The 13,197-nt window shown below is 38.0% G+C and overlaps 1 protein-coding gene across 1 annotated transcript; it reads left to right on the top strand.

Moving 5' to 3' along the window:
- The first annotated feature begins 96 nt into the window (after positions 1 to 96).
- On the top strand, positions 97 to 12,048 carry SRD5A1 (steroid 5 alpha-reductase 1). Its single transcript, XM_084512061.1, has 5 exons — positions 97 to 444; positions 550 to 716; positions 4,591 to 4,692; positions 6,212 to 6,362; positions 7,806 to 12,048. Exons 1-5 carry the CDS (start codon positions 110 to 112, stop codon positions 7,870 to 7,872), a joined length of 822 nt encoding a protein of 273 aa, XP_084368187.1. The 5' UTR covers positions 97 to 109; the 3' UTR covers positions 7,873 to 12,048.
- The last annotated feature ends 1,149 nt before the right edge of the window (positions 12,049 to 13,197 follow it).

Genomic DNA, 13,197 nt, shown 5'->3' with positions numbered 1-13,197 from the left:
GGTGCGTGGGGATGAATGGGGCCGCGTGGCTCCCTCCCTCCCTCCCTTCCTCCGCGCTTCGTCTCCTTTCGTCTCCCTTCGGCTGCGCTCGGCTCCCCCCCCTCCCGGCATGGCAGCGGCAGCGGGCGAGGGCTCGGTCTCGGGCCCGTGCGCGTTCTGGCGGCGGGTGTCGGGCGCCGAGGAGCGGCGGCTGCTGGAGCTGCTGGCCTACGGGCTGGTGGCGCTGGGCGCCGGCGCCGCGCTGCTGCTGCGCTTCGTGCCCATGCCCTACGGCCGCTACTCGTCGCCGCGCTTCGGCTGCCCGCTGCCCGCCCGGCCCGCCTGGGCGCTGCAGGAGCTGCCCTCGCTGCTCGTCCCCCTCGCCCTGGCCGCCTGCGGGGCCGCCGCCGGCCGCTGGCCCAACCGCGTGCTGCTGGGCGGCTTCGCGCTGCACTACCTGCACAGGTACGGCGGGCACGGCCGAGCTGTGCTGAGCCCCGCTTGTCCTTACCGCTCCGGTCACGGTAATTGCCTTGCGTGCAACAATGCTGCTTTCCCGGCTCGTTACAGGGCGCTCATATTTCCCTTCCTGATCCGGCAAGGAAAGCCAACACCGTTTTTCACCTTCCTGCTAGCACTTCTCTTCTGCGTTTACAATGGATACTTGCAAGGCCGAAGCTTAAGCAACTATGCAGAATATCCTTCAGGCTGGCTAAAAGGTCCTTGTTTCATTGCAGGTGAGTTAAGCCATTGCATGAGAGCATTAGGAGCAGAAAGTTTTCTGTCCTCACAGCTTTATTTACTATAATGTTACAGTATTCTTCAATCACGTTTTAGTTTTTCTCAGTACTATAAATAAGCTTAACTATCTTGTTTGTGGTAGTGTAGCTGGAGGCCTTTTAATGATTTTTATTTTACAATTATAAACATACTTTTTTTTTCCTGTGGTGTCAGCGCTAGACAAACTTATTGTATTTCTTTATCCTTTAACACCAAAGTGAATAAGAACCAAGTGTAGTAGCCTTCGGTATAGGAACTGCAGGCCCTAAATGGAACTAGCAGCATGTGAGTTTAGAACAAATCAGACAGATTTTTCCACGTAACATGTAGATTAAGCTAAAATTCCTTTGTTTCTTGATGCCATACATATTAAAGGCTTGTGTGTGGTTGAACAGAACTGAACAAATTCATGAGGTAAAGTCAGTTGCTAAATACTAGGATGCCACTTTTAACATCAAAAGTCCTTGATGTTAGGCTATTTTTTTTTATATAAACATACCTATCTCCCACCACTGCAATGAGTGGGCTTTGGCAAAGAACAAAACTGTCCCACAAGGGTGGGGTTGGAAGGTTGATCATTCAGTCCTATCAGGAGGTGAGATTACACTTACGTTTGAAGCCAGGCATATAATTAAAAAGATAAGGTGTTTGCTGATTGCATTCTTTGCCTTACTTCTTGTTTGCTGGGCACCTGCTTTTGCCTACTGTCAAATGTAATATCATTTTTTTTTTTCTAAGGAAGTATTTACTGAAGGTTCTCTATGATCTGAAGATGAGGCAGAATATTTTGTCTCGTCAGGGAAAGATGGAACACTAGGTTGTGTGGATTCTTAATCTGACCCAGTACAATTCTTACTGGTTTTCTGGAGTCAAAGCAAGATGATGTTTCTCACAGATTTCTCAGACCTTGTACAGCAAGAATAAGAGCTTTATTTTCATTGCAGTATTATGGCAGATGACAGTAGAGGGCCACTGTGCTGTAACAATTGAGATTGAATAAATTTAGGTCTCAATAGATTATCTTTCAATGATTAAGAGGAAGTAGTATTTGTGCTCCAAAAATAGAGAAGATGAGGTACAAGGGAATATCCTCACTGGAGAGGTAGGTAGTTGTATGGGCACACGTGAAACTCTTGTGGTACTTCTGAAGTTCTAGTCTATTGGTTAAACATGGTTCCAAAAAAAAAAAAGCATTCAGAAGAACAGTTGATCAAAACTGTTAAAGAGTGATGCAACACAAAATAAATCTTCAGTTTCCGGTGTCCTAGTTTAGTACCTTAATCAAAAGATTATCTCAAAACTGTGCTGTAAACAAAACATGAATCATGAGGCATAAATTAATGCCTCCTTACTGAAAGGTTAGGGGAAAAAAAGGTAATGGGTCATGTTCAGGTTTCCTAGTTTGTTTGTTTGTTGTTTTTGAATACTCTATTTTAAGGATTTCTGAAAAGTGCAAGTGTATTACTGATAATGCTTAGGTTCATCTGCCTTTAGTTATGATTACTTCTGAGTACAAATTTTAACTTTTTGTTTTGCAAGTAATACTAATGTGGAATTAATTTTTATATTTCCTGTACTGCTAGTTGTAAGAGGTGTTGGTTTCATGACTGCAAGGACAACTTATTATTTAAGTCTAAAGTTACCCTGAAAAGTAAGGAAGTGGAGATTCTTGGTATGCATAGCATCTACTGTAGTACCGTCACTCCCTGTTTTTTTTTTTTATTTTTTGTTTTGTAATAAGTCTTGAGATGGGTCAGTATGGGTCTGAGAGAGCCAAACCTAAGACTTTTTTCTTTGATTCCTGCTGAAAGGGTATACGTACGTACATATGTATGTCTGTAACTTGGCATCTAGTGGCTATTTATAATAGTTACTTGGGGTGAACACAAGATTGTTTGAATATCTGCAGTTCATGCTTGTAGTTTTTGGTCACTCAAATGCAGAAGTGCTTTATTGTATGCCAGATGCTCCCTGAACAGTTGGGCTATGCTCTAATTTTTCAGAAACGTGTGGCAGTGTCTTGAAGGCTGTGGCTAAAATGACAAAAAATTATAAGATTGGAGAACAGCAGGAAAGCACATCTGACATATTATTATGTTAATAAGTTGTTTTAATCTACATGAAGTTACACAAGGAACAAAAATGGGAGTGTCAACAAATGGCAGACAAACAAGGTTCAGCTGAAAGTTAAAGAGAAATTTGCTGCGAAGATAAAGAACGCATTGTTTCTTTGAGACCTCCCACCACTGTGGCTAATTAGCTTCACTTCTCCAGATTCCTATCTGTGGATCCTTAGGATACTGATGGGATGTCTGTTTTCAGATGCTTAGGAGTTAATTCTGGGAAATCAATGTCTTACATCTACACCAGCAATTGATCTGGAGCACTGATACAGCTTTAATGCAGTTCCCTCATGGCTTCTACAGATGGTGCATTGGTTTAGTTCAGGGCAGTGAACTAGTCTCCTTTGAAAGGAAAGCAAAAAGTGCTGCTTCAAATGCAGCACAACATGTGATAAAACTAAGGTTGCAAAGCAAGCAGACTAATGAGGAACACCCCACAGGCTGCCTATGAGAGCTCTAGTCATGCTTTCTCCAGTTCTCCCTTTCATTGTGCTAGCTTGCAGTGCTTTTAGGGTTTGAGACCTCATGACAGCCTACTCACCTCTAAGTCTTCACAGCTAAGTTAGCTAAGTTCTATTCAGATGGATAAACTCCCAAATGACTTGGGGCTGTTTAAGATAACCTTGTATGGAATAATAGTGTTTGCTGTGTACCACTATCTTCTCCCTTTACTAATATCACCAAACATATTCAAAGGAAGTCAAAGATGAACAGAAAACCAGTGTTCTAGTGAAGTGTCGAGTGTCAACCTTAAGCATGCTTTGTCCACAGTAGATGCTTGATTACAACTAAAGCAACAACTGACTGTGAAATTAGTTAACTTTGTTCTGTGGATCACTGAATATGAATTGCACTCAAGTTCATCTCCTATCTGCCAGGTTGATAGTTCTACAGATCTATCAAACCTGTAGAGAGTATTAAGTCCTTTTGTTTATTTCTCTCAGCTTTTTATTTCAACTTCACTAGAATTCATTCTCTGTTACAGGTGTCCTTAAAATACATTTCTTGTTTAGGTCACAGAAAGGAATCTTTCATGACTGTGGACTGAGCTTGAGACAATACGGCAGGAGTTTTTCCCTAAAGAAAGTTCAAGCTCTTTCTCTCTTTGCATCATATTTGTTGAATAATTGCAAGCTCAGTATTTATGGTGCTCAGCAAGACTAGGTTTAGGAATACTCTAAACCAAACTTCTAGGAAGGTGATTATGCTGTCTTTGGTAGTCTAGTGGTTTTTTATTCCTTTTATTACATAGTGTGCTGTGGAAACTCTGGCATACTGTCACTTTAAAAAAAATAATAAAAAAAAAAAGACTAAGGTGCTAGGAATGAGAATGGCTGGTTCCTTCAGTGTTGTTTAAAATGGTGTGTTTGATTTTTCTTTATGGAAGTTAGGGGTTATACACATTACATGGTGTATATTTGTGTGCACATACATTTAAATATATGTGCATACCTTTGGCAACATGAGAATAAAACTTAAAAATACTATTCCTGTCAAGAGACCTGTTGATTACTGTGAGCTTTACTGGCTGAAGAGCTCATTGTGGGATTGGGATTGTGCATAATGTCACTAGAATTGTTTATCTTGCTTACATTATTACTGCTTTGAGACAATATGGCTAATGTTTGAAATATGACTTTTTTTTTTTCCTGATAGAGTGCTTTGACTCAATGTATTAAAGATAAGTATTTTAAATATTTCTCTTCAGGTTTTATAGGGTGGCTGGTCGGCATGGCAATCAATATTCATTCTGATCATATTCTTAGAAATCTGAGAAAACCAGGGGAAACTGGTTACAAGATACCAAGAGGTGAGTAAAGTGTTACAAAAATCTATTTAGCAAAAGCAGCATGTTTTGTGAGGAGAAGCTGAGAGAGCTGGAATTGATCAGCCTAGAGAAGAGAAGGCTCATAGGGATCCCATCAATGTAAATAAGTACCAGATGGGAGGCAATGAAGATGAGGGAGCCAGGTTCCTAGTGGTCCACAGTGACAGGCCAAAGGCGATGAACACAAATTAAAACACGTGAAATTCCATGTGAACATAACTTCTTTACCATGAGGTTGGCCAAAGACTAGAATAGGTTGCCCAGAGAAGCTGTGGAGTCTCCACCTTTGGAGATGCTGAAAATGTGACTGGATGCTATTTTGGACATCCTTCTCTAGCTGAACCTGCTTTGAACAGAGTGAGGTTGGACTAGATGATCTCAAGACCCTTCCAACCTAAATTATTTTGCAAGTTGGTGTTACAGAGACCTTCCAAAGCTTGATATATTTTACTGGAGATAGACAAATTGATATTACAAGTTTCCTGTCATATCATAAATAACTATCTAAGGAAGTGATTTTGTAGCATTCATATTTTTCACCAAGAACATAACTTTGTATCTTTACATGGGCAGTTGAATTAACATCTGTTCAGATGAATACAGATGTAGTGTGAGATGTTCAGATGTTTAGAAGGAAATAAGATTTGTTTTGCTGCATAATCAGGAGGAGTCAGTCTTCTTGATATTACTTATCCAATTCAAGTGCTAGAATTCTGCCATTTTGTCACAAAAACAGAGTAATTAAAAACAAGGTCAAAACGTGTACTTTATTAAGCTTGGCAAATATTTGCTTGCTTGGTCCCACTAGGACATGCACTTATGTTATCAATTTGTACTCTAACTTTGGAATTAGGGTGAAAGTTCTTATTTTTAAAAATAACTCCCAGCAGGTGAGTACTCACTGTTTATGCATAATTAGCTGTAAAATATGTTTAATACAAACTGCCAGTTATTTCTATTGATAAGGGTCAGGACTGAAGTAGCTAAGGTCTCCAGACCTGGCAGGGCACAGGAACAAAAGGGCAACGCATCTTAAGCTAGAGCATAAATTTGCAACTTAAATTTAGAAAAATATTCTTTATGATTAATATAATTTGGGATACTTAAACTGGAGAAATGAGACATTGTATGCTAACTAACACTAGGTGTATTTTATGGGACTATTTTACATGTAAATGGTATTGTGTTTTCTATTTTTTGCATATTTAAAAAAAAGGTTTTGTACATGGTCATACACAGCTTGAAGTAGTTATTTACATAGGTATGGAATCACTTCTGGTACTAAATCTTTTTTCATGATTCAAAGAAGAAGAGTGGAACTGGAGAAGGTCTGTTTTAGAAGGATGTCTAAAGTAATCCTTCATGGTACAGCTTGAACTGGAAAACAGTTTCTACTGCCTTTAAAAATATAGAGAGACATTAATGATATAGGGTGTCTTAGACTTACATTGAATATGTCCTTCATTAAGGTGCTTTTCAAATAAACCTGTCCTGCTTTTAGGAGGAATGTTTGAGTATGTCAGTGGAGCCAACTTTTTTGGAGAGATCCTGGAATGGTTTGGGTTTGCCCTTGCCTGCTGCACCATCGAAAGCCTTGCATTTGCATTGTGTACACTTTTTATCTTGGGCTCTAGGGCAAAGCAACACCACCAGTAAGTGTTTGTCTTATTTCTATTGTCTGTGCCACACTTCATTTCCAATGTATAAATTATACCTCATCCCATAGGGATGTTGCAGAACAAGTCTAATGAAAAGCTGTTAACTGCAATGAAGAATGAGATAATGCTTCAAGCAGTACTAAACATAAGATTGCAGCAAAATAGTGTTAAGCATAAGGAATATAAGTGCACACAATGTACAATGAGGTAGTCAAAATAATGGCTATTCATTACATGACCAGAATTCATCCTGGACCTGTAAAGATTGGATACATTTGGGAAAATTACCTTTGCTTGATCATACATTATTGTCCATTTTCCAGCTCAAACTTCTTACTATAATATTACATTACTGAAAATAACCAAAGGTTTCTGCTACAGGCAGGACCATCAAAATCAAGTCTATTAAATATCCATGGAGTTGATTGCTTATTTTTGTATATAAAGGCTCTGCTCTGTAAAACTATCAGACTGATAATGTACTGTATTCACATTTTGGCTTTCCTGTTAATAGAAGAATCAGTTTGAGAAAACTTCTTGAAAGAATTCTTTTTCAGGAATAGCACACTTAAAAGAACCTGAACACCCTAATCTTAGTTATTTTTGGCTTCCTGCTTTGACTGTTTTTGTGGAACTTGGTGGCATAAGAGGAAATAAATAGGAGGAGGTAGACTGGAAGAATGCCATTGCTAAGTGTCACATCAGCTATGGCTTTGCCTAGCAGAGTCTTGAAAAGTTCCAGAAATAAATATCTTTCTGTACCTTGTTGGGTGTTCCAGTTCTGTATTACCATCCCAGTGAACAAGATTTTCTTACTGTCCAACCTGGACCTTCCAGGTCATCTGTGACTATTTCTCCCTGTTCTACCACCTACCACTGCTGAGTGACCCATAATGTACTTTGGGTTGGGAGGGGCAGCTGAAGGTTGTCTAGTCCAGTTACCTAGACCGACCTGCTTCTGCCAGGGCTAACACCAAAGCTAGACAACTTTTGTCAAGTCCTTCATCCAGTTGAGTTCAGAGTGCCTCCAAGGATGGAGATTGTAGCATCACTGAGGGAAAAAAAGTTCTGTTCCAGGATTCCTGTTGGATATTATTTTTTCCTCTACTTCTAAAATATAAATAGGATGCATTACAATACACATTTTACAAGAGAAGTCTGTTCCTTCCCTGGCTGCTCTGATCGTGCCTACTAGCTTGATTTCCCGTTGGTAGCAATGATAGCTTTGTTTTGTTGTAGTTGGCAATTAGATTTTCTTAGAATGAGTGTGGTAAATAGCAATTTTCTATCCAGAGTAGGTTCTAAAGACACTTTTCTAGTTTGTATCAAAAAAAAAAAAAAAAAAGGATTAAATTGAAAGCTTTATATAGTTAATGAACTTCCTTGAGAATATTTTAAAGATGCAGTACTCATCACATTTGTACCTTTGTTTTTCAGGTGGTACCTTGAGAAATTTGAAGACTACCCAAAGGATAGGAAAATTCTGATTCCATTTGTGTACTAACAGATGCTTTGAATACCATCAGGTTCTGGTGGTAACGCTGTTTTTGAAATGGTTACTTTTTGGAACACCTAACGCTTCACAAGTGTTAGCCTGTTACCATACTCTGTTCGCTAGCGACAAAGCCTTGTGCTGCTAGTAGTTACTGCTTTTCTTCGTAATGAAACCCCCAAATCTGATGGACATGGTGAACAGGAACAAAGGTGCTTTTGCAACAACACAGCACCGTTGTGAATACGTAAGGCAAGGTGACTGATTCCACATTGTGGAAACTACTGTACAAGGTTTCTGATGTTTTATTGTCAGCCTATAGAGTGTTTGGGTATTACCCATCTGATCTAGCCGTGTCCTGAGGATTGTGCTATGAGCCCAGTCACCCTTAGTGTATAATTGGGCTGGTGTGTTTGGCCTTTTAGTTGCCTGCATACGCAAATGGGGTTGATTTGTCTTGCTTTCCTCATTTTCTTCCTCTTGCCCCCATTTCCAGGAGAACTGATGCAGAGCAAAGATATTGAATGAATATAGCTGCTGTTAGGCAAGAAACGTTCCTTCTCTCTGCACTCTTGCACAGATATGAATGCTATATAGGTAAAATGTAATACTGTTTACACCAATAGCTGTAGTGGTAATTCTCCCAAATAACTGATTTAGTCATCTACCTCTAAAACTTCATAACTATCTCAAATAATACTCAACATGTGTTTTTGCATTCAGCACTATTTTTAGAGGATATTTTTTTTATTAAGGGTACTCACTACAGTCTAGCACTGTTAACAATTTTTTGTAATATTTTCTAAAGGTTTTTACAGAATTTTCTTACTATGCAGTTTTAAAAAAGTCTGTCTTTTCCTGCTGATGGTCTAGTTGATTCTTATATTCAAATTTTGGAATCTTTTAGTGCTTCTTTCTTGTTTCATAAATATTAGTTCTCACACTGCTATATTTTTTTTCCTGAAGGAACCCAGAGGGATTTCAAAGACATGATAGGATTTAAAGTATACAGACTTCTGAGTCTTGGACACATCTACATCCTTTGAATATTTGTGATATTAAAGAGTGTTTTTTAGAATTGCAGAGAAGTCAGGTTTTCTGCAGAAACCCTCAAGGAAAAAAAATGAACTGCTGCAAATGTATTTTGGAAATCTATGGAAATCAAAAACAAATTGATAATAGAACTTTATTAGATATTGAGTGTTCCAGTATGGTATTGTGTTAAGCTTTGTCCATCCAGTGTTCAAAATTCTTTCTTTGCTATGACCTACATGGCTGTAGTAATCCATGTAATACAAGGGTGGAATTTTACTTTTCTGATTTTAAATGTTTTCTTTTAAAAAGTACATTCAGGAAATGGGCAGTGAAAAAGGACTCTGCCACCCAAGATTTTTCTTACCAGTGGTGTCTTCCTGCTTTCCTTCTTGTAACAGTTATACAGTACTTAGTGCACTGAAGTCTTTCCTAACATTAAGGATTTACTCAGTGATGAGAAATGTAACACACTTTATCATTACTGACTGAAATAGTCAAAGGATGGAGGGGAGAGAAGCTGTCACTCATACCATGATGATAACTTATCCTACAGCTAAGCCATCGGACTGCCAGTTGCTCCTCACAGCGATGACCAGTTACTGCCTCAGCTGATATCCAGGAAGTCTAGCTCATGGAGAGTCTAGGAATACCCACTCCTTTGAAGTTAGTGTCAGTTGGCACATTGCTTGGTTCTCAAATTGTTTCATCTTTTATTTGATGTTTATGTCTTTTACGTCTTTTCTTGGTGTTTTACAGGAAACTTGAGGCTTTCCTTTTTATTTATTTTTTTTGTTATCATGCTTTAATGCAACATTTGATCCTAGGTGTTGTGATGAAAGTTGGTCATGAAGCCTCTCAGGGAAAGGATGACTTACCCTCAGTGGAGCTAGTGAATAACAGAAGTTCAATAGGATCACTTAAAGCTGAAGAGAATCACTAAGTCTGAAGAGAATTTTAGGAACTGTTTTAATTTCCAGGTGTTTCTAAGCCCTTCTTGCAGCATGGTAGTTCTTAAATACTGATATCTAAGCCATCTAGTTATCAATATCTGTTTTAGAAGAGTGAAATGTATCAGCATCTCATCTAGGGGTTTAAAGACTTGCATGGTTTACAGTGAACTGATATTTATGTTTTAGGGTTAGTTTTAAAAAAAAAAAACACAACTAAAGGTACAACCATTTATTATATATTATAGTCTTTATTATTGTTTACAGAAAACTTTTATCGATGTCTCACTTTTGTTCTGGTTCTATGCTGTTAAGTGTTTATCTCGACAAAAATTTAAGTGGCTTAAATTAACTGTTAATTTATGGTTTATGTATAGGGGAATGAAGGTCTGAAACATGGTGCTCTGGGGGTTTATTGGTGTTTTTTTATTTAGTTCTTACAGAGAAGGAAACACTAAGTTGTATGGGATGTAAATGTCAATGTATTTGGAAATTCTAGTTAACTGCAATATTAAAAAAATATATAGAAGGTTTTGTTTTTTGTTTATATTTTATATTCTAATTATACTGCTGGAACCTGTCACAATTACAGAATTTTATTTCATCACATAACAGAATTTTATTTAAGGCAGTTCATTCTAATATATCATACAGTATACCAAGGTGAACAGCATTGGTGGTGAAAACCATATAATCAATTTGCTCAATTCTAGAAATGTCTCTTACTTAAACAGTATTACCTTTCATTTTTAATACTTCACTTGTACTCTCCTCCCCTTTTAGGAGCATTGACAGAATTTATCTGAGAAGTCCTTCCTGAAAGAACGTAGTGTTCTTCCCTTTCCAGAAGGAGAAGATGTGTACACTCTATTGGGTGGTAATAGCTATAGCAATTTCTAACAGATACATCTATTCAGATCACCTGCATCTTTCACAAGGATTCTCTACTAATAAAATGCAGTTTGTGGTGTTTTGCTTGAATACTTTCTCCTGTTAGCAGTCATTGTTATAACTTGTGGAGATTGGCTAAAGGTTTTTGTACCAGGTCTTTCATTATCCCAAGTGAGGTCTTGAGGACTGTGATAGTAAGGCTGTATTAAAATATCCTAGGTACATATGTGACCTTGAATAGATGCACTCAAAAAAAAATAAAATAGAAGTTACAGGATAGGTTGTCTAGTGATACATTTGTATGTAAAACAAAGTAAGTAACAGATGTTCTGTGCTTGCATATACATAGATTAAAGAATAACAGAAGCAGAAGCTACATTTTCAGATTCTTCCGCTGCTAGTTCAGAGTGAACTCTTCATTTGGACCAACATTAGCACTTCTGTGCACATGCACGAGCAAGCAATTATGGAAATTTCTGTTGGAAGATAATGGAAGGGATGAGACTATAACAAGGTTTGCACCTAACGGTGGCTCAACTTCTACTTGATCTTGTTGAGCTTCTGAAAAAGTCTTGTAGATCTCTTGTTTAATTTAATGTTGGCATTGCAAGCAAAACCAATATCTTGTTTTGTTGTGTATAATGACTGATTTAGCATGTGATGATCTAGCTCATCAATTGAGGTAACGTTTGATTACATAAATACCTACATGTAGGTCATCTTCTACAGATACTCAAAAGTCTCCTTGAAATGTCTTTGGATGTAGATAAACTAGGTAAGGTTTTTCTGCCATAATAGTTAAACTTTCACTAAGTGTTCCTAAAAAGTATTCCTGTAATATTATGGACATCATTTTTAGATCACTGGCTTAAAATGGCAAGGAAGAAAGTGTCATGGAGCATATGGCAACAGCCCTTCTTAACAGAGGCTGCCTTGTTAAACTGAGCACAACTTCCTTGTTCTGTTAAATTCTCAATAATGCTTCCAAGAAGATGCACTTAAATCTCTCTTGAGGTGTTTCTGGGAAGGGATACCATTGACTTGCCAGGGTAGAAGACCTCCAACACAGCTCTGAGGAGTTGCATTTGTTCAGTTGCAGTGATCAGTATGGGGTGCAGTACCCCAGTAGTTCACCCACATCTCAGAGGGAAATAACCTGCTTGTAAAACTGAGCTTTCTATCTTTAGCCAGGTAATTCCACTGAGGTAGTTTTATATGTGGATTATTTTAACTCACTTGTTCTGTAAGTTTACTTTCTTGATATTTTTAATGATCTGTCCATATTCTAATAAAACTTGATTTGAATAGAACCTTACTTTGCCTTTAAACTGATATGTTCTTACAGCTCCCACTTCTTTCTTTCTCTCACTGAGATCAGGTCTCCTCATTAGATACCACATAGCTATTGTTAGTGGAAATTTCCTCCTCCAATTTCTTTCCTTTGTATGTTTTTCCCTGTAACTCTTTACTTTGATTTATTGTAGTCTTTAAAATCCCCTTCAGAAGTAACTTTTTGTCTTTATGCCCTTCAGTCTCTTCAGTTATGCCATAACTTACTCCAATATATAAGCTTTTTATAGAACATTATTCCTTTTGCTATCACTTTTTTCTCATAGTTACTTACTCCTGCTGAGACAAGTTTATGCAAATTTTATTTTTTTTAAATTGTGAAATAAAATAATTGCATTGCACTTGTAAGCAGAGGTCTTTTGTCGATTGCTTTAAGTGGCTTTCTTAAACTGAAACTGTTACACAATATTTTGCAAGGTAGACTTTTTTCAAATTCCAACTGATTTATGTTGTTTTTACTACTTTTAAAAGGGTTACTAGCAAAAGTCAACAGAAGTCAAGCAATTATACTTTGTTTCCTAATTCTTTATGCTAGATGAATTGCCATCACAGTAGCTTTCAATTTCAGTTCAGCGTAGACAATGTATGCAAGTCCTCTGCAAATGTAATCCCATCTGCTACTGGAGCTAAATCTCAGATCACCAAGCATGCACATTGTTTGTATTTCTGAAAGCTGACGATACTGCGTAGGTAAATGTCAGTCCTCATATCGTAACATCACTCCTGCTAATGTTCTTGAATGCTCCAATTCCTTTTACAGATAAAATGAAAATTTCCAAGTAATGCTGCAGATAACCAACTCTGCTTTATTTTTTAATTAAGTAATGTCGTCTTCTGTTATGTGGTGTGCTAAGCTAACTAGAAAAATGAGCTGTGTTATTTAACTTTGATGAAATCCAAGCACTTAGATTCTTATTGTGGCACTACGCAGATGTGGGTTTACTGGGTGCCTATAGCACTACAGCTGCCCTTTCCCAGTAAGCAGTTCTTAGAGCAGAAAGTGCAAGTCACAGTCGCAACTACAAGGACAGTCCCCTTCTCTAGTTCCAAGTTACATTTCTCCCAGCTGTGGACCACAAACAGACAAGAAGGCACCTCAGAACAAGCCTCCAAA

The sequence above is a fragment of the Aythya ferina genome (assembly GCF_964211825.1).
Source record: "Aythya ferina genome assembly, chromosome: 2".
NCBI classification, from domain to species: domain Eukaryota; kingdom Metazoa; phylum Chordata; class Aves; order Anseriformes; family Anatidae; genus Aythya; species Aythya ferina.
This window is presented reverse-complemented; position numbering and strand designations above follow the sequence as displayed.